Source organism: Salarias fasciatus, chromosome 10 (genome assembly GCF_902148845.1).
Source record: "Salarias fasciatus chromosome 10, fSalaFa1.1, whole genome shotgun sequence".
In the NCBI taxonomy this organism is placed as follows: Eukaryota; Metazoa; Chordata; class Actinopteri; order Blenniiformes; family Blenniidae; genus Salarias; species Salarias fasciatus.
This window is the reverse complement of record NC_043754.1, coordinates 2,918,917-2,940,995: the sequence shown is the minus strand read 5'-3', so window position 1 is coordinate 2,940,995 and position 22,079 is coordinate 2,918,917. Positions and strand designations below refer to the sequence as shown.

The following is a 22,079-nucleotide window of genomic DNA, read 5'->3' as shown; positions in this document are numbered from 1 at the left end:
TCTCTCTCTCTCTCTCTCTCTCTTCTTCTCTGTTTCTCTAACCCCCCCTTCCCACCACTAACACCATCTTTTTTCTTTTTTGAGCTACTCTCCCCCTCTCCTCCTTCTTCCTTTTTTTTAACTGCTCGTCTCCCCCCCTCGCTCCTTTCTCCATTTCCTCTCCCCCCACCTCTCTCCTCTCTCTCGCTCTCTCTCTCTCTCTCTCTCTCTCTCTCTCTCTCTCTCTCTCTCTCTCTCTCTGCTCCGGCACTGCAGTGCTGATTGTGATTGCACACACACTCACACACTCACACCACGCGCACGCTCACGCTCACGCTCGCTCACACACGCAGAGCGAGCGAGGGGAGCGTATAGCTGAGAGGCACGGACTGCAGCAGCATGCACCAACCGCGGCGGAGCGGCGGACGGCGGAGCTGAGGAGAGAAAACGCCGGAGCGTCGGGGCAGCGGCCCGCGTGTGCGCCTCTGCAGCGGCGGCGGCGGCGAGGCGGAGAAGCGGCGATGCATTTCACAAGCCGATAGCTCATGTTATCTGGCCTCCTCTGCACTGCCTCTGCATCCCGTTCACCCTGCTCCTCCCACTCCAACTCTTCCTCCTCCTCCTGTCTTCAGCATCCTGAGACAGGACTACAGATTGACCGGGACTGGCGAGTGGCGGATGGTCAGGGGTTTTTTTTTTCCCTCCCATCGTCTTCTTCTTCTTCTTCTTCTTCTTCTTCTTCATCCCTTTGCCCAGCTGAAGGATTCTTCCGTGTGTGTGCGTGCGTGCGTGCAAGTGTCTGTGTGTGTGTGTGTGTGTGTGTGTGCTAGGCTACATCTACACCTGCACCGATGGAGGCTGGATTGTTAACTGACATTCGGAGCTAGAAGAAGAAAACCCGCCGCCCCGCCGGGAGCCCTGGATGTGTGTGTAGTTCTTTACCGCTGCTGTCACTGGCGCATTTCCTCTCTGTGGCCGGTTGTTTTTTCGCCTTCTCCGAGACTGGCTAGCAGGCACTGCAGCATCAGGACCGCAGGACCCATGAAGCGGTAGGGCATGAGGACCCAGGGGCGACCCAAAGGAAGGGCTTGAGTGCTTCCATTGCTACCACTGCTGCTGCTGAGGTGCTTATCTTGATTTTTTTTTCCTCCCTCTCTCTCTCTCTCTCTGTGTCCCTCTGTCATCCCCCAGAAAAGGGTGCCTGGTGGTGGGGTTGAGGGGGTGGGGGTGGTGACAGGCACAGGTACCCAGGCCCCTGCAGAGCAGAGCGGGTGGCTCTTGGCGTAGAGGAGGCAAGGCAGGCAGGACGTCCTGTGGGAAAGGGGTGGGGGTGGGGGGGCGGCGGTGGGTGGAGGGTGGGGGTGGGGGGGGGGGGGGGGTGAAGAAGGGCTGGCTCGAGCGTTGGGCTCCTGATGGTGGCTATTTTTGTCTCCCCTAGCTGAGTGATTGGGACAGCGGTGCGGAGGAGAAGATGCTTATGGCCCGAGACACGGCGCGGGATGAGGCTCAGAAGCTGCACCGAAAGTGGCTGAAGCACCAGGCCTTCATGGCCGAGCTGGCCCGCAACAAGGAATGGCTGGCCAAGATAGAACAGGTGAGTGGAGGTGACCGGGAGGAGGGGGAGGCGGGGAGGAGGGGGAGGAGGAGGAGGAGGGGTTGCATGCTAAAAAAGGGAGCGCACGTGACCCGGGAAGCAGTGTGCACGGCGGTGGGTGTGGTGGCGGCAGGGAATAGGTGAAAGTGGGTGAGATGTCACCGCTCACCTTTCGTCTCCTCGCTCGGCTCGGGGGAGGAGGAAGAGGGGGGGGCGCATCGTGGATCCTCAAGGTTACGCCGAGACGGCGGGCCGTGGTGCGAGCAGGTGCACACGTGCTGCCGTCCCGGCGCTTTTCATGCCATGGGGGTTTTTTTTATTTTTGTTTTAAAGATTTCCACGCAGGATTCTCCAGTCTGAATCCCAGCGGATGCTGAATGAGCTGTGAATCATACAGAGGACATGCAGCGAAGGCCACACACACACACACACACACACACACACACACACACACACACACAGACATACACACAGTGTTTGATTGTGGTGTGTCTGATGCTGCTGCTGTGAGCTCTTTTTGCCCTGCGTTCCCATCATGCCTTGCTCTCCTGACAGCAGCGTCCGGTCTGTGGTTTCCTGTCGATGGAGCTCAGGTGGAGCTCAGGTGGGCTCTCCACATGTAAATGAGTCAGTCATGGGCGGCGCGGTGCATCAGGATGGTCACAGGTGTATGCTGGGAAATGTGGCGTGTTGGGCCGGTGAGGGGGCGACGTGTGTGCTCTCCTCTTCGATTCACGGCTGAAACGTCGGCCGATTTTCAGCCTCGTTTTAATAATTTGAGGAAAATTAGAGCAACTTCAGCCCTGCTTCTGCTTTCAGAGGATGCCGTCGTCTCGGAGCGAACATGTCTTAACCTGCTCAGGGCTTTAATGCAGGTGAGGATAAATAATCCCTCTTAATAGTGCTTAAAGCTGCTTGAAGCGGATAGTGTTTATTCAGCTCACACTGTAGCCTTGCCTTTTTACATTGACGCTGCAGAAGGGATTCAAACCCAGGTCCCCCGCACTGGAGTCCATTACATAACCCAGCGTCCCCCCAGTGAGGAGAAAGACCTTGTAAATTACGGCCGCCAGTTCTCATCAGGAGTCAAACTCACAGGATTACCTCTCATTTCTCTGTTTTTCCACACAAATTCCTACATTGTGGTTCATTTCTGGAATTCTCATATTATTGACAGAAATTGTTGTCAGCAGCTGATTTATAAGCTAAAGATGATGTTGATGTTGATGTTGATGTGTGCTATTGAAGCTATGGAGCATCTCCACTGCAGGTTAATCTTTAATGCACAATAGTACGTCCATTTTTACTAAAGCACTGCATTCGAGATCTATGTTTAAAAAGCACATCTATTTCTATTTGCTAACCTCTCAAAAACTTCAAACATCTGATCATTTTTATCACTGTACATCCCGAATGATGACATTGAAGGCATCTGTAACTTCATGCAGCTATAAACTCTGTCCTCTCTGTTGGACACAGTTTGAAGTGAACAATGCAGAGGCAGGTCTCGCTGCTAGTGCTGATGTCTCTGTAAACATGGCTCCTCCTTAAATTACTCCATGTTTCAACTCATCGTTCTGAGGAAATACAGCCGAGAAGCCCTGATCAAGGCCTCCAGGCTGTTCTGGAACAAAAACACTCGACACAGATCATCATTTGTTTAGAGGCAAACCACAGAAATAATTCTGAACACACTCTAAAATTATTAGCCTTCACTATTAGCCACAATCATATAGACAGGCTAGTTCTTAAACACACTAAATGCTTATCAATAACATGGAATGATCCAAGTTTTGAAGTTATTCTTCGGTGAGTTAAATACCTTTCAGGATGATTGGAATTTAAAGTATTTAAGGATGCTTGCTGAGACATTTTTTGTGTTCCTCACTGATTTGTTGGGTTTATTTAATTTTTCAGTGGAGCTGAATGAGCACAGTGTTGATGTGAGGACGTGTCAATGCAGCATCGAGTCTGTCCTCAGCCCAGTCAAGAAGAAGTGTCTGATTTAGTGGTAAAACAAACTGGCAAAGCTCATTACTGCCCCCTAAAGCATGAAGGTGGCATTACCTGTTCTACACACTGCACCTTTAATCTGAAGTGTGTTCTTCAGCTTTCCGGACCTGAGAATCAGATCAGTGTCGGACAGAAAGCACACTGACAGCTGGAATCTCTGAGTTCTGTTGTAATCTATTTAAAATCTCACAACTGGAAAATAAAACAGGTTAAAGAGCAGTTTAGTTGAATCATGTTTGTGGTCATTTGTATGTCAAAAAGCTGAATTATACTGACTAAAACTCAATTTCTGTGGCACCTTCCAGGCTCTGTTTACGACAGACATCAGTTTCTCCTTGTCCGTCAGGAATCTATCAAACTTTGACCTCTTTTAGACGTATTTACATCTCAGATCACATCCCAACAGCACGTCTTAATAATTCATTTTTCTATTGAATACATTAGGAAATTCATTAGACTCTATAGATTTTTACGCACTGTATTTCTGTTTTGTAGTCTATATACTGGGTTATTAAATATTCATAAGAGAGCATTGTAACTAATTATAACCTCGGCCCTTGAAGACGAGACCTTCTCCTGTGTTTCACCTAATGAGGAAATCCTCATCAGCCATCTTGCTTGTCCATGTGTGAAATGTGTTTTAAGGTTTATCAGGCCGGCGTCTGGACCCTCCCAGACACCTCGACTCGGTTCAGTCACGATGCGGAGCAGCTCAAAGATGGGGCCTCCGATAGGCGCCTGATCTGAGTCTGCTTCAACACAGACGTGTCTGTAGTCCCAGGGTGACTGACTTTATGTGTTTTTGTGGTTTCAAAGCAAATAGATGTGGCGTCTTGTCAAATCTGGCCGTTTGGGTGGAACTCCTTTGTGTAATACTCCATTAATTATAGAAACAAGTGTGAAAAGCACAGAAACTGTTATACTGATGCAGTGGTTCCCATCATAGGACCTGCTGTGGGTGTGTGTCGGAGATCACAGGATTTCCCTCTGAGGTTGTCGGAATTATATTTGCACATGTCTGCGGTCATCAGAGTAGACCTGAAACTGTCCGCTTCATGTTGTTTTTTTTGGTGCAAGTGGGCGTGTCTGTCACTGTTTTTGGGATGAACCAAGCCGGCATTGGAAATTGTGTAAACTACCCTCTGATGGAAACATCAAGAGGAGGAGGAAACTGGTTTATACAACTTCATCAGCAGAAACAGAGTTGGAGCGACGTCGCTCAGCAGTTAAACTGCACAGTGGATCCAGGAGGATTTTAGTCCGAGCCGTGCTACACGCTGTATGCTACATGCTAACGGTATCCGGGTGATGCTACATGCTAAACATGATTGAAGTATGACTGATTCACTCGTTAACAGCGAGCTGGATTGACAGTCTACGATGCGCAGACACACTTCTCTGTGCGTGCTGCAGAAGCAGTAGTATCAGGCGGTTGGAGGTGACGTAGCGTCGACGCAGAGGCTGTGCAGAGCAACACAGTTTTGCATACTGATTGTAGTATAAATGACACTTATCGGCATTAATAATTCCTCCTATCGGTACTGGATCAGCAGCTACCTACAGATCAGTGCTCGTATTCTTCCTTCACCAACGTGGTGTCGTTACATAATAAACTGTTTTTCCACACCAGAGATCAGAGGGGGAGGTCACAGCATTTTTAAAGTTGTAAAACACTGCCATGCATCGTCGGTAATTCCAGCCACTTTAGATAAGTAACTTAATTTATTGCTTATTGATTGATTATTAAGTGATCACTGATCATTGGAGAGAGATCGTTGAAGTAATTTGAGACGATCTTGGACTTCCTGCCTTGTCTTTCCCATGATTCTTGTCTCAGGGTTAAACTGGCTCTCTGGCCTTTTGTTGGAGCTTTTATGTGCTTCACAATGACAGAAACAGAGTTTATATGAAGTTCATGAAGATTGACGTTTCCCTTTGTGGAATTAATCATCAAGGGTTTGATCTACTAAGGATTGGAAGCTGATCTATTAATCAGATTCACGGAGGATTAAATCTGTCAGACATGTAAAACAACACACACAGTCCATGAACCGGGTTTGTCTTTATAAATATGTGCCTCAGATGATGCACAGTGCCGGGAGGACCTCATGCTATTAGATTTAAGTTTCAGACACCTGAAAACATTGCATTATGATCACATTATGTTTTTTTTAATGTGTTTGAAACTGATTTGCAAATCAGTTCAGGCTTCAGCAGAGATGTTGCTGTTGTTGAGTCATTTTCTCAGCTGGCTGCCCTCGACTTTTATTTGAGAACTTTAGTTGGTCGTTTTTTCTGTGTGTACCTCGTCTTTCTTCTTTTCTGTATCTCCTCTGTTGACTTCATGACAGATCAGCTCCCATATAGCATTGTTGATTTAACCAGATTTCGATTTATTCACTCTAATGACCCAAACCGGTCCCACTGAATGAGATCTCATCTCTTCTTTTTGTCGTTGTGGAGGCTCAGAATTCCATCCGGTCGCTTCGTAGCAAACGTGTCGTCAGAGAGACGTCTTTGGTGCTGGTGTTCTAACGATCCGGGGTGTTCTCTGGTTTTTGTCACGACGTGAAGTGAAAAGCCGGCATGTTTCCCCAGTGGACACTGAGGCTGGGTTGGTGGAGTGGATCATCTTCCAGTCCCAGTGTTGGTGGTTCGATCCCTCATTTGGCCGAGACTCTGAAATCCAAATTGAATGGCCGCTGTTGTCTTTTGTGTGTTAATGGATGAATGTGGCCGATTGCAGGAACCAGAACAGCCCTGTTTGCGTGATAACATCACTCACTGAGTATAATGTGATAGTTTTATGTCTTCAGCTGAATTCAGTGTCAGACTCTCGGATGAAGAGTCTGAGTGATCCGTCCCTCCACCCCAAGCTCCTCCACACACTTTCTGGCTTATTTTATCACTCTTCATCACTGTCATCATTTCTTTGGTCTCCTTGACGTCACACACAGACTCTCCATATATTAAATCCTTATTTTACTCAGTTTCAGTCATGAGAGGTCGCCGTGTTGACTTAACCTGGTTTTCAGCTTCATTGTTTTGAGGTTCAGACTCTGAAATATCTGGATGTAATGTAAACTTGTAATTTAACCAGAAGATGTTGTGGTTTATTGCTAAATGGTTTTCTGGATCAACTTTGTTCTTGAATTAAAATGGATGATTGAGCATTAATGGAGGAGTGTGAATGAGTGAAGACATGGAAGCGACTTCTTAAAACCAGAGTTTACGTCCGTCCTGAACTGCGGAGTGTCTTGGATTTAACATCAGTAATTTGCTGCTACCGAATAATGAATTAGTGGATAGACAGTGAACAGATCTCTAACTCATCTGTTGGTTCTCACCTTTTAGATGTTGAAGAGTTTGTATGTAATGAACATTTTGACAATTTTTTTTACAACCGAAACATGTTTCACATTTTCCACTTTGAGTTGATAATTATCAAATCTTCATCAAAACCTCTTTTTCAACCTGCTGCCTCACACATTTTCATTGAACTTTGTTCAGCAGTTTTTTCATTAGACCTTTTTGTGTCTTTGCATTTTAAAATGATAACTTATAGAAACTCCCCCTAGAACTGCCACCTTAACGTGGTGGGGGAGTTTGAGAGCCCGCATGATCCCAGGAGCTATGTTGCCGGGGGGCTTTATGCCCCCTAGTAGGGTCTCCCATGGCAAACAGGTCCTGGGTGACGGGCCAGACTGAGAGCAGTTCAAAACCCCCTATGAGAAGAAAAAGAACAAAGGTCGTTACGTCGCCCGGTATGGCGCAGCCGGGGCCCCACCCTGGAGCCAGGCCTGGGGTTGGGGCTCGTAAGCGAGCGCCTGGTGGCCGGGTCTTTGCCCACGGGGCCCGGCCGGGCTCAGCCCGAAGGGACGACGTGGGCCTGACCTCCGGTGGGCTCACCACCCACCGAGGGAACCGTAGGGGCCGGGTGCAGTGTGGATTGGGTGGCAGCCGACGGCAGGGTGCCCGGCGACCCGATCCCCGGACACAGAGACTGGCTCTAGGGACATGGAATGTCACCTCGTTGGTGGGGAAGGAGCCCGAGCTTGTGAGGGAGGTTGAGAGGTACCGGCTAGATATAGTCGGGCTCACCTCCACACATAGCCTGGGCTCTGGAACCCAACCTCTCGAGAAGGGCTGGACTCTCCACTTCTCTGGCGTTGCCCACAGTGAGAGGCGGCGGGCTGGTGTGGGTTTGCTTATAGCCCCGCAGCTCAGCCGCCATGTGTTGGAGTTCACCCCAGTGAACGAGAGGGTTGCATCCCTGCGCCTTCGGGTCGGGGATAGGTGCCTCACTGTTGTCTCGGCTTACGGGCCGAACAGCAGTGCAGAGTACCCGGCCTTCTTGGAGTCCCTGGGAGGGGTGCTGGACAGTGCTCCGACTGGGGACTCCATTGTTCTACTGGGGGACTTCAACGCCCACGTGGGCAGCGACAGTGAGACCTGGAAGGGGGTGATTGGATCGCACGGCCTCCCCGATCTGAACCCGAGTGGTGTTCTGTTATTGGACTTCTGTGCTAGTCACAGTTTGTCCATAACGAACACCATGTTCGAGCACAGGGGTGTCCATAAGTGCACTTGGCACCAGGACACCCTAGGTCGGAGGTCGATGATCGACTTTGTTGTCGTGTCATCTGATCTCCGGCCGCGTGTTTTGGACACTCGGGTGAAGAGAGGGGCAGAGCTGTCGACCGATCACCACCTGGTGGTGAGTTGGATTCGCTGGCGGAGGAGGAAACCGGACAGACTTGGCAGACCCAAACGTGTTGTGAGGGTCTGCTGGGAACGTCTGGCGGAACCCTCTGTCAGCATGGCTTTCAACTCCCACCTCCGGGAGAGCTTCTCTCATGTCCCGAGGGAGGCTGGGGACATTGAGTCCGAGTGGACCATGTTCTCCACCTCCATTGTCGAAGCAGCTGCTCGGAGCTGTGGTCGTAAGGTCTCCGGTGCCTGTCGTGGCGGCAACCCCCGAACCCGGTGGTGGACACCGGAAGTAAGGGCTGCCGTCAAGCTGAAGAAGGAGTCCTATCGAGCCTTGCTGGCTCATGGGACTCCCGAAGCAGCTGACGGGTACCGGCAGGCCAAGCGAACTGCAGCCCGAGCAGTTGTGGAGGCAAAAACTCGGGTCTGGGAGGAGTTCGGGGAGGCCATGGAGGAGGACTATCGGTCGGCCTCGAAGAAATTCTGGCAAACCGTCCGGCGCCTCAGGAGGGGAAAGCAGGTCTCCGCCAACACTGTTTACAGTGGAGGTGGGGAGCTGCTGACCTCAACTGGGGATATTGTTGGACGGTGGAAGGAATACTTCGAGGACCTCCTCAATCCCGTCGCCACGTCTTCCGTGGAGGAAGCAGAGGCTGAGGTCTCAGAGGTGGACTCGTCCATCACCCAAGCTGAAGTCACTGAGGTGGTTGGCAAGCTCCTCGGTGGCAAGGCACCGGGGGTGGACGAGATTCGGCCTGAGTACCTTAAGTCTCTGGATGTGCAGGGACTGTCTTGGTTGACACGTCTCTGCAACATCGCGTGGCTGTCGGGGACGGCGCCTCTGGATTGGCAGACCGGGGTGGTGGTCCCCCTGTTTAAAAAGGGGGACCGGAGGGTGTGCTCCAACTATAGGGGGATTACACTCCTCAGCCTCCCCGGGAAAGTCTATTCCAGGGTACTGGAGAGGAGGATCCGACCGATAGTCGAACCTCGGATCCAGGAGGAACAATGCGGTTTTCGTCCTGGCCGTGGAACAGTGGACCAGCTCTATACCCTCCATAGGGTGCTCGAGGGTTCGTGGGAGTTTGCCCAACCAGTCCACATGTGTTTTGTGGATTTGGAGAAGGCATTCGACCGTGTCCCTCGTGGTGTCTTGTGGGGGGTGCTCCGGGAATACGGAGTCCGGGGCCCCTTGTTAAGGGCCGTCCGGTCTTTGTATGACCGGAGTAGGAGTCTGGTCCGCATTGCCGGCAGTAAGTCGGACCTGTTCCCGGTGCATGTTGGACTCCGGCAGGGCTGCCCTTTGTCACCGGTTCTGTTCATAATCTTCATGGACAGAATTTCTAGGTGCAGCCAGGGGCCGGAGGGGTTCCGGTTCGGGAACCACAGGATTTCATCTCTGCTTTTTGCAGATGATGTTGTCCTGTTGGCTTCATCGAACCCGGACCTACAGCATGCACTGGGGCGGTTCGCAGCCGAGTGTGAAGCGGCAGGGATGAGGATTAGCACCTCCAAATCCGAGGCCATGGTCCTCGACCGGAGGAAGGTGGCTTGCCCCCTCCAGGTTGGTGGAGAGACCCTAGTCCAAGTGGAGGAGTTCAAGTATCTTGGGGTCTTGTTCACGAGTGGGGGACGGATGGAGCGTGAGATTGACAGGCGGATCGGTGCAGCGGCTGCAGTGATGCGGTCGTTGTATCGGTCCGTCGTGGTGAAGAAGGAGCTGAGCCGAAAGGCGAAGCTCTCGATTTACCGGTCAATCTACGTTCCCACCCTCACCTATGGTCATGAGCTTTGGGTCATGACCGAAAGGACAAGATCCCGGATACAAGCGGCCGAAATGAGCTTCCTCCGTAGGGTGGCTGGGCGCTCCCTTAGAGATAGGGTGAGGAGCTCAGTCACCAGGGAGGAGCTCGGAGTAGAGCCGCTACTCCTCCACATCGAGAGGAACCAGCTGAGGTGGCTCGGACATCTGTTTAGGATGCCTCCTGGACGCCTCCCTAGGGAGGTGTTCTGGGCATGTCCCACTGGGAGGAGACCCCGGGGAAGACCCAGGACACGCTGGAGAGACTATGTCTCTCGGCTGGCCTGGGAACGCCTCGGGATCCTCCCAGAGGAGCTGGAGGAAGTGTCTGGGGACAGGGAAGTCTGGGCATCCCTGCTGAGACTGCTGCCCCCGCGACCCGGTCCCGGATAAGCGGTAGAAAATGGATGGATGGATGGATGGAACTTATAGAAAGTGTTTGTCTCTTCATTACAGTTACTTTTCACCAAATTAAAATAAGAGATAGGTTATGTCTTTACTCAGAAGAGGATTTGCTTCTGTAGCTCTTGTAACTAACAACAACTGAGCTGGAGACACAGAGTTCAAAAATTGCACAATAATTTGTCAAAACTCATTTTAGTGAAAATATATAATGAAACAATATTGCAAATAGTTGATCATCTTCTCACTGTTTTGTATTTAATTGCAACCTTTCAATACCTCTCATATTTTATTCATATTAAAACAAATAAAAACACTTTATACATTGCTTTGACAGCTAGTGCAAATGAATATTTCACAACCCTGCACTAAGCAAAGCAAAACAAAAAAATAGGTGTTTCAGGTTATATGCAATATTTTTGCCGCAACAGTCATATAGAAAGCTGCTTTAATAATATAGTGATAGTAAAATAATACTAAAGTGAATGAAGGAGAAAAATTGGAGAATTATTTTAAGATGTAAGTGCCTGAACACTTCATATTTTAATACATGAAAACAATCTGATTCATTCAAGTACAAATAGATATATATACTTTATGACACAAATACACACCAGTTTAGCATTTATCATGAATTTGCAGCCTTGAATACATCTCTTTTTAACTTATTTTCACTCTAATATTAGAAATGTTTTGTCTGTTTGAGCATTTTTATGAAACATTACTGTATAGCGCAACAACAAAAAGGATCATTTTGTCTTTATATGCTGTTGTCGTTCCTTTATTTAGTGGACTGAGCTAAATTAAAACCTGTTAAAAGTAATCATTTCAGTGAAAGAGGTAAAATCCAAACCTCTGGCAGTTCAGGACCAATCGAATGTCCAGTTGATGGGACAGTTCTGAAAAACATTGAAAAGTGTGAACTGTTTCTGTATCAGCAATGCAACAAAAAATGGTAAATGAGCTCCATTTTTTTATATCGTCAGAAGAAAAGTGATGCGACGCATCGTAGATATTTATATAAACCACTGGAAAACACTTTAATATGAACCGTTTGGGGCTCAGATTGTCATGTTTTCAAGATACTTTCAAAAAGTTGCTCTTTGGGTCAGTTTAAGCAAATGCTGTGGTTCGCCTGGAAATGATTATTTCACTGTCTGCAGTGTGTGAAACGTTGATATTTTCAACCAAAGAGTCGTATCAGACGTTAAGAGGGAGAGAGTTTAACTCCAGACAGTTCAGAGCTTCACTTCACATTGATCATTTCATCTAGTTTTTCATTGTAACTATTGACAGGATTCAGTCGGCGTCGCTGGCTTCTACTCGTTACAGCAGATATGTAGTAGTCCTTGTATAAACTGTCCTGTTTTCAGCTCATCTGTTTTTTTTAAGAGATTAAGAAACGTGGAGTCTGTTTTGAACAGATCAAACAATCCAAAAAAGTCCAACTTCATGTGAAACTATAAGTTATACTGTCTTATCCTTTTTTGTTTGTTTGTTTTATTAATTCTAGGTGGATTTCATGATCATTTCCATCAAATGCCTCACATTTTTCATGCTCTTGTTTTTCCTCGGTTCTGGATTCAGTGACATTCGGTGAAGACTGGAAAAACAGCGTCATTCTGGACGCCAGCAGAGAAACAACAAGCTGCAGGATAGCAATAAAGACAGGTCCGAACATGTTTCAGTGTCAGTGAGGTGGAGCTCTGCGTTTGTGCTTTTGAATTTATGAGATAGTTATTATGTTGTCAAAGATGTCAGGAGGTCCAGGCTGCATCGAGGCCTTTATATGGATATTTTCTACGATTTAAAAGAGTGAAAATGTGAGTTTTCAGAGTTTAAAGGAGTGCTGGGAATGGTTTTATGATCCTATACTTCTGCTCAGAACGACAGGAAGACAGGATGAAGCCAGATGCGGCTTCACCTCTGCTTGATTTAACCTTTCTCTCTGAAAACCAGAGAAACTGACTCAAACCACTGACACTGAGAGCAGAAGATGGCTGCTCGCTATGAAAAAAAGAGAAAAGGCTGTCTCTCCTCCCGTGCTGACTGGCGTGATTTTCCTCCGAGTTCTCGTGCGAGCAGCCTGGCGCAGACAGTTTGAGGGGAGCGCCGTGTCTCCGCGGCCCCGCGAACATCACTTAATCCACCCCGGCGCTGTCTCTGCCGTTACCTGAGAGACGGGCGGAGAAGAGATGACGCTGCGTCCTGCCGCCACCGGAGAACTCCGCGTCCTTTTTGGAAGGGTTCCCGACTCGGCCCCTCGCCTCCGTTCTCTCTCTCTCTCGCAGCTCTTACTCAGCACATGAAGCCAGCCGCGCGACTCGCCTGCGTGTGTGTGTGTGCGTGTGCGTGTGTGTGTGTGTGTGTGGGATCTGAGGGTGCTTCTCGGTTACAGTCAGGACTCTCAGCTGACCTTGTGCCAAGCCTCACCGTGGGCTCAGGGGTCAGTGCTTCTGTAAACACACAGGCCAGATGGATGGAGCTGATAGATCGGTGACTGTCTCATGACCACACACCACTCCTACAATTAAACACACTGATCTGTCGGTTCTCTTCGCGTTGCCCGGTCCTCTGAGGAGGAACGTCCTTTTGAATGTGTGTTTGTGGAGCATGAACGAGTTAAAGAAGCATCTTTAATTGTTAAAGCCTGAGTCTCTGTTCTGAAGAGATGAAGCGCTCTGCTGTTAATTGGAGCCAGTAATATCCACTCTCAACATTATTCACTTTGTTTTGGTGTCTTTCTGTTAATGTTCTGACAGTCAGAAGAAAGGTGGAGGGACTCACTACACCACCTTGTGGTGGAATGCTGTAAAGTAGTAGTAGCTTTTATTTTCCTCTCACAATAAAATTATTCCATTTTTCACCATTAGCTGCCTTAAAAAGTGACATAAGGCTGTGAAACAGTCTTTTTACCTCTCAGTCTAATGACCGGAACGTTTACACAGGAACGTTTCGTGTAAAATGACCAGAACCAGGAGAATATCGACCTGGAGTCATGACACTCTGCAGGAAAATGTTGTCTTTAGGGATGCACAAACCACTTTTTTAAAGGACGAGTACTAATCTTTAGCTGCTGTACATGCTGCGTACTGATAACGGTACTTAAAAAAGTTATACTCAATATGCAAATTATAAGCTAAAGCTATACTTTAGCTTATCAACCTCTCCATTGATGCTGAGTGTGTCTGCAACAGCCTGACAGGCTACAGTACGTATAGAAGAGTGTGTAGCGTCTGTCTGCACACCGAGCTCGCTGTTAATGACTGTATCAGATGATCTCACTTTAATCACGTTTTGCATGTAGCATCGCTGGTGTGTGAGTCCGGAAACTTTTCAGCATGTAGCATGTAGCATGTAGCATTGGACCCGATGCCTGGTGTTGGTATCAATGCCTCCAGAGTTGTTGTTGTCCATCTAGTCTCGTATGTGCAGAAGAATGATTTACTGTGGCCGTGGTGTGTGTGAGCTTTCTGAAAAGGTTGCATTTTCAGTGGCTTTGAGCGCCATTGTGTAAACAGACGCCCACAACACAGTGAACTGTTTTAATTTGAAAATGCTGTTGTGTAGACGGAGCTTAAGTTTGGGTGAACATCTATTAAGAATATGATTATTGGATGCCAATTTCAAATTAACAGCAGTTTTCCATTATAAGAAACACAGTAAGATGCATGTATTTTCTTTTTTCCACACTGACGCTTCTGCACACTGTGCACTGTTTAACTTAAGACTATCTGTAAAGTCCTACCAACCTTTTTTTTTTTTTTTCTTCAGCGAACTACATAACTTCCAGGTCAATTCCGTGATCGTGCTTGTATTTCTCTAGAGACTGTTCAGCAGGGCTCTGTAGCTGTTCCTGCCACAGTCACTGTTTTTCGTGGTATGGACCAGTGTTATATGGACCGGTTTTGTACCTAATCGTCATCTCGGTATCGGAGCGCTCACAGCTTCATTTATGGAGCTAATTTTAACTAAATGTGAAAAAGCACCAGGCAGTTTTCCATTGTTGACTGTAAAACCTCAAACGCAGGCAGAGAAATTCACAATGATGCACTGCAGCGTGTTTCAGAGCGGCTTTATGGTTGTTTTTTTATTGATTACTGGAAAGAAAATATGAAATCCTTCCTTTACATTGTCACCACTTTTCAATTATTTTCACATTTTGTTTTGCTGTGTGAGAGAAATTAAACATTTTTTAATCATTTAAATCTGTTGTTTTCCCTTGAATCTTTAGAAAACGTTACAGTGAAGCCAAACACAAGCAAACACACACACACACACTGTCACCAAAAGTTTCGTGTTTAACACACCTAAGCTCGAGAAACAGCAGGACGAATTAGCTCCTCTCTTTACAGACACACATCAAGATATTCTATTGTTGTGGTGAGCTTTTTTAAAACATTTATTTATTTATCAGGCTGAAATTCTCTAGAATAAAACCAAAAAAGTAGAAATAACATGAGAATGACAGCAGGCTGGAATGGTTGATAAACGGTAACGATAAGTCAGTGACAGATTGCGCAGCCCTGATGGGAAGTGTTGTATTTCCTGTAGCGACCAAACTTTCTCTCTTCACCAGTTTCCAGCTCACGATCAATCGTTGTCTTCATACTGTGTAGCTGATTTGCAAAAATGAATGAGTTCTCGGTTTCACAGGTAATTATGAACCTGCTATACATTGAAATAAATCCACATGACCGTATGGCTGAGTTTACTTGAAGGTACAAACGTATCAAAGGAAAATGTCGTGAATAGAAATAAAGACTCTTTGATTGGAGCTGATAGCCGTTGTTCTCGGTACGATTTAGCCCTCTGGTGGGGAGGATGAGATTTTCTCAGCCCTCAGTGTTTCTGTCGGATATGAATGAACCAGCTTTGTGCTCAGAGTACTGTCGCCTTGTTGTATTTAACCTGAACTGAATGAAAATATGGTCGTCTTAAGTTAGCAGCCACTTGGTGCTTGTTTAACCTGTTTTATAAACCACTCTGATATATTTCAAACTGATTTCAGTGGATTTTATGTTTTAATTTGTGGTTGAAGCCACATAAACATCTCTGTTCTGGTGGTTTCATGGAGTTATGAACAGCTCTGTGTTTGAGTGCAGGTAGTGACATTTCCTTTCAGCATGCTTGATCGTATCCTCTTGTTTTTTCATGGTTTTCCTGAACGAGTGAAGCCACCTTCAGATCAACGACCTGAAGTCACGATTTTACCAAACTTAAAGAATCAGAGAAAATCAAGTGGCTGTTATACTTTCTTGTCAGTTTTTTCTTTAGGGGACGGCAGAGAGCTCCTGGTCATGTCATCATTTGATGTTAAACGTCTACATTTGGCGTGAATGTCTTCCCTTTCAAATACCCTGTCTCTTACCTCCAGTGTCAGTGGAGACTCTAGAGTTCAGAGGTGAACGATGAATGGTTGAAGTGGGATCATGCGTGTCGTTCTGCTTTAAAGCAGCCGTGTGTTAAAGGGATACTTCAACATTTTGGCAAATTGGCCCATTTAGCGCAATTCCTTAATCATTTTGAACAGCATACTTTTTTGTGAGGGCGAGCTGTTGTTTATCCAGAGGTGAGTCGTTGAAGGTTTTCAGGACGGACACAATGGAAGTGAATGGTATTTTTGTTCCCCCTCGTCAAACTCATCAAATACAAAATCCAACAACCCCAAAACACTTTGGTGGACACGTTATAATCCGTACATTCACTACGCTGTGGAACACCAACAAATAATTCTGTAGCGTTACGACACTGAAGCAAATACTGGGAACTACTTTTTCTTTTGAAATCACTACGCCCAGACGCCATGTTTAGTAAGTAGTTCCGTCTCAGCAATCTTCGCATAAACAACTCAATCTGGTAATTTTGCGTTAATATTTCACAGTGTAGTGGATGTGCGGATTATACGAGGGAGAACCGGAAAATAACCGGACACTGGTTAAAACTTTTCATTTGTTTTATTTTAACAGTCATTCAAAGCTGTCGCCTTCAAAGTAATCCCCGCTGGTTTGAATACACCGTTGCATCCGTGTTTTCCAGCTTTCAAAGACGTTTGAAAACTCGTGCGTATTGATCCCGTTGAGTGCGTCTTTCAATTTTTGTTTGACCTCCTCGACGTCCTCGAATCTCCGCCCCTTCAGCTCTTTTTTCATTCTTGGGAAGAGAAAAAAATCACACGGTGCTAAGTCCTGCGAATAGGGCGGACGAGGCAGCAGGGTCATCCCGTTCTTCTCCAGGAACTGCATTCCGCGCAGGGCCGGTGCGCCGGCGCGTTATCGTGGTGCAGCCGCCACTCGCCATCCCTCCAAAGCTCCGGACGCTTCTGCCTCACTGCTTCTCAGAGCCGCCTCAGGACCTGGATGTAGTGGTCCTGGTTAACAGACTGCCCAGGCGGCACAAACTCGCTGTGGACGACCCCTTTCACGTCGAAAAAGCAGATCAGCATGGCTTTTACCGCTGACCGGGACTGGCGCGCTTTTTTCGGCCGAGGGGAGTCCGGGTGTCGCCACTGGCTCGACTGCTGCTTCGTCCCGGGATCGTAGGCGTGACGCCAGGTCTCATCCGCCATGATGACTCTGCCCAGCAGCCCAGGATCCTCTTCAGTGTACTGGAGGATTTCCCGGCACACATCCACGCAGGCCGCCTTCTGCTCCGGAGTGAGGACGCGCGGAACCATCTTCGCTGCGACCCGCCGCAAGCCCAAATCCTGGGACAGGAACTCCTGACAGGAACTCCACGGAACCCCCGTCAAGGTGGACACCTCCCCGATCGTCCTTCGCCTGTCAGCCGAGACCACGGCTTTCACCTCGCTGATCTTTTCCTGCGTGCGTGAGGATGCGGGTCGTCCGGAGCGGGGCTGGTCTTCAGTGGACATTTCACCCCTTTTAAAGCGCCCATACCGTTCAGAAACCTGCGTTCTCCCCAGGGCAGCATCTTCATACGCCTCCTGGACCATGGGGAGTGTTTCTGACGCTGGTTTTCCCAGCAGAAAACAGAATCTGATGCTTGCGCGCTGATCGCGTTTAGTGATGTGTTCCGCCATTTTGTGGTTTTCCGAAGAAGCGGGTCCCGCTGTGTTGACGTCAGCGCTGTGTGTGCTTTCCCTGTGTAACTTTGTGAGACGATACTTTGCAGAGATCTGCACAAGAACATGCTGTAGCGAGATTCAACAACCACAACTCTGAAATCATCCTTGTTTTAATTTTATAAACACAGTCCGGTTTCTTTTTGGTACCCCCTCGTAACGTGTCCACCAAATTGTTTTGGGGTTGTTGGATTTTGTATTTGATGAGTTTGACGAGGGGAACCAAAAATACCATTCACTTCCATTGTGTCCGTCCCGAAAATCTTCCCCGACTCACCTCTGGATAAACAATAGCTCGCCCTCACAAAAAAAGTAAGTATGCTGTCCGAAATGACGAAGGAATTGCGCTAAATGGGCCAATTTGCCAAAATGTTGAAGTATCCCTTTAAACCACAGCTCTACAGTGTTTACTGAGCATAAGAGCGCAGCTGCAGCTGCAGACGACCTCTCAGGGCTTCGTCTCCACTCTGAGGTCCCAGAAATGGATCCGATTCATTGTTTTGTTTCTTGTTCAGCTGCTGTCTGGATGGGTGGAGATGATCATGATGTGCTTCTGCAAGAGTGAGAGAATGATTCAATTTTATTTAGTTCTTGTATATATATTTTAGGGTTTTAAAGAAGTACAGTATCACAGTAAAATAATCCTGAACAGACACAGTAAACATGATATCTCTTATCATCACATCCATCATCCGTCACTTTCACTTCCATTATATTGTTGCTGGTGTTACATTATCCTGATTTAGCTTTACTTTATGTTATTGTGTAAAACATTTTGTTGTGATTCTGTCAGACGGTCAAGTTTTAACTGGTTTTAACTTCCACATGAAGAACTTCGATGATACTGATCAGTGCTTCCTAACATTTTATTTCCTCTTGAATTGACCCTAAACATGTCTGCAGTTCTCCTTTCTGACCCCAGATGAGCCAAAACATGAAGCGTGAAGCCGATCACAGGCAGATCCAACCCCCCTCACTAATGAAACGTTTGCTTTCGAGCGTAATTCCGGTTTCCTTTAACTCCAGATTAGCGTCAGTCCCAGACTGAACTAGGAGGAGATCCCAGACTCCAGGTTGGGAACCACTGACCTAAATCAGCGTTGTGAGTTTACAGCCTGACGTCAAGTCGTAAATCAGGATAAAATCCATCCTGCCACTTCAGGAGCTTGAGTTTTGGTCATTAAAAATACATTAGAAAAATGCAACAGCATGTTATAATGTTGCTGTAGACACACGAGACTGATACATTAATGTCCGACTGAAAAAGAAGAAACCCTTATTTATCCCTGCAGGGCATTAAAGGAAGCTGTTACTGAACACAGGCGCCACACATTAACTCTGACTTTTACTCACGTGTGGAAGGCAAAATGTCTTTATCGCTGCACAAACCTGAGAAATTAATAAATCTACAGGCAGAATTCTTTGAAAATGTACAAACATGTAAGACTAGAACGCTTCGCAAATGAGATAATTTTGTTCTGTATAACACGATGTAAAGCTGCGACTTTATTTCGTGATGTTTGATCACACAGAGCTCCGATGCTGCTGAACGTCGGTGTTTCAGGCCACATTCCTGCTGTGCTCTCCTGTTATATACCGACTCAAAGCACATTATTTGGGAAAAAATGGTTGAGTAATCAAAACCCCTGAGTGCACGGCTAATGTAGGAGTAGTACCATTGTGCAGCAAGTTTTTTTTTCCCTCTGTGTGTGTGTGTATGTGTGTGTGTGTGTGTGTGTGTGGATTCACCCTCAGTGCAAGTTGCAGAGTGTCACTTTTATCCGTGCAGGAGGTGTGAATGCGCTGTTGTTTGTGCAGCTCTTCAATCCCACCCACTATCCCGCCGTGCTGCATCAGCATTAGCAGAAAGCCCGCAGAATTTGGCAACACAATGCTGCCATAATGCCTGATGATGATTTATTTGCGGCGTTTGCCCGTTAAAACGCGGCGCCGCGTCAGCTGCGTCTCTCCGGGAATGGCCTCCGGATCGCGGCGTGGCCGGGCTGCGGCTCGGCTCCGCTCGCCCGCAGCCTCCTTCCCGTTCCACAAACCTTTGATTCCTCCTCCTCTCGCTTCCCTCCTTTTTTCCTTTAGTCTGCCTCCCTCCTCGTCTTCTCGCCACCCCCTCTCTGATTTCCTCTCCCTCTGCCTCGCTGTGTGTCAGTGAAGCCGGAGAGAGAGAGCGAGAGCGAGCGAGAGAGACCTGCTTTCTGCTGGCTCTGCATTATGAGAGGCAGAGCGAGGCTGAGGGAAGACAGGACCGAGAGAGAGTGAGCGCTAGCAGCAGTTAAGCAGAGAGCCTGTGCCAAGAGAAGGAATGCAGCACTGCATTATGAAAGCCATAGGACACAGGTCCAAGTCAGAACGGCGGCGCACGGGAGCGGCGTTTTCGCAGATAAAACCAAGCATGTGCACGTCTGGTAGTATCAACACAGGATGCATAAATAATCAGTCCATCATCCGCCATGATGAAGATTTTCAGGAAGCATTTTGAATCATGAAGATCTGCAGAAAATGTTCCAAATGTTGTGGCGGAGGGGGAAACACCCTCCTCAGTCTGAGGTATGGGAGGAGGCTGGTGATCATCCATTCCAGGGAAGAAGCTCCATTGACACAAAAAAAGAAGGAAGGGAGGGAGGGAGGGAGGGAGGGATGCCACAAGCTTTGATCGCCGCATCTCATCCAGATCTGGTCACGAACAAAGCCGGAGATTTGGGGAGGGGAGGCGAGAGCACGGGCGAAGGACACAACGGGCGCCGTGAGACGCCACCATGCATGACTTTTAGGTCAGCCCCGGGCCAAAGCTTTGCCCCGTACACCTGGCCCTCTGCAGGCGGAGGCGGGGGGCTCCAGCCCCGGCGTGGAGGGCCGGATTCAGCCACTCGCTTTTCAGCAGAGTCTGCTCCTCACTCAGGTCCTTTCTGACAGTTTCCTCGTGTGTTTAATGTTTAAATACCAGGAAGATGCAGTCAGATGACTGTCAGATAATCACATATTCTAATAAATCAGATTATTTACACGGCTCCAATCATTTCAAGAATCCAGTCATGAGAATGGCCATAAATGTGTTTCATGATGCAGCCTCCCCTCAGATTACATAATCCTGTACCAACTGGGCTCAGCATCTTGTGGCTTTCTTACCTGGAGGGAAATGCTTTTATTGATATTGATTTGTTTGACTCACAGGATAATCAGAAAGTTTTTGATAGATTTTGATTGAAAGAATTAACACATAGTAGACAGTGGATGAAGTGAATTGTATCATATCAAGGCTCCAGAGAGGAAGCGCACTCTGTGAGTGATCTGGATGATATTCTCTACACTAGATCCATAAAAAAAGCACAAAGACTTCCTCACCTGACTGAAACCTCTGCTGCTTTATTGAAACCGGATCCACAGGTTTATTTTTGGAAATCATTTGTTTACAGTGACGTTATGTGTATTTGCAGCAGAGCTGGTAATTAATGTTTCCAAAAACGACTAGATTGGGGGAAAAAAAATCTGATTATGAAGGAATGTTGATTCAAAAATATGGTTTATTTGTGTTATTTGTTCAGATAATGGACAGATCTGTGCAGTTCTCAGACTTCTGGTACGATTATTTCAGCACATAAGAGTTTTCCCTCTGAGCTAAAGCTGACATTAAAGACATGTACAAGCGATGAACGAAGAAGACGACAGTCCCACACATATCAGCGTTTCCTACATGAAAATACAGTTCTGTGTTAATCTGTGAACCCCTGTCGTCCCTCCTCAGGAGGGTCAGGAGCTGATCCAGGAGAAGCCGGAGCTGCGCTCGGTGGTGCAGCAGAAGCTGGAGGAGATCCGGGAGTGCTGGTCCGACCTGGAGACCACCACCAAGGCCAAGGCCCGCCAGCTCTTCGAAAACAACAAGCCCGAGCCGGCCGTGAAGAGCTACTCCGACCTGGACAACCAGCTCTCCCACCTGGAGCAGCAGCCCCCCCAGCTGGAGCAGGCGCACCACCTGCCCACCTTCAATGAGCAGCTCCAGAAATTCCAGGTACGCTTCAAGGTCGAAGAGCTGGAAGCTGCTGATGCTTCCGTTTCTTTCACACGATAATGAGAAACTATGAGCTGCTGCAGTGTTCAGTTTCTGCTCCGGAGTCTAAACGTGGTCTTTTTCTGGTGTTCTGAAAAATGACATGTTTTTACAACATTGATGTGGGAAAACCGTCCACCTCCTCGGCCCTGGGCCTCAGGTTGAGAACCACTCATGAGCATAGGAAGACTTTGCTAGCATGAGAGCCTATCAGCACACAGTGAGGCATGGCGGAGGAAGCATCATGGTTCAGGGAAGCTTTACTGCTTCAGGGTCTGGAGCACAGAGGGATTCTCGGGTTTATCGAGCAGCAGTGGCGTCTGTTAGCGTCCAGCTTGACTCTAATGTTTCTGTAAAACCACTGAAGGGACTTCGTGGCCTCTTTTAAGGATAAAAGGTTTGAAAACGCTGATCTACAACAGGGTGGTGGTCCAAC

General features: G+C 47.7%; 1 protein-coding gene across 2 annotated transcripts in view; it reads left to right on the top strand.

The window, feature by feature from the left end:
- The first annotated feature begins 486 nt into the window (after window positions 1-486).
- Window positions 487-22,079, top strand: part of sptbn4a (spectrin, beta, non-erythrocytic 4a) — a 37,947-nt gene continuing 16,354 nt past the window's right edge. The window contains exons 1-4 of one of the 2 annotated variants that reach the window (XM_030100736.1): window positions 487-660; window positions 810-1,103; window positions 1,418-1,573; window positions 21,341-21,604. In XM_030100736.1, coding sequence (XP_029956596.1) covers window positions 1,451-1,573; window positions 21,341-21,604 — 387 coding nt within the window. In that variant the 5' untranslated portion in view covers window positions 487-660; window positions 810-1,103; window positions 1,418-1,450. Of the gene's footprint in view, window positions 661-687; window positions 1,104-1,417; window positions 1,574-21,340; window positions 21,605-22,079 lie in introns of those variants that run through there. The other variant, XM_030100735.1, reaches the window with a different exon arrangement.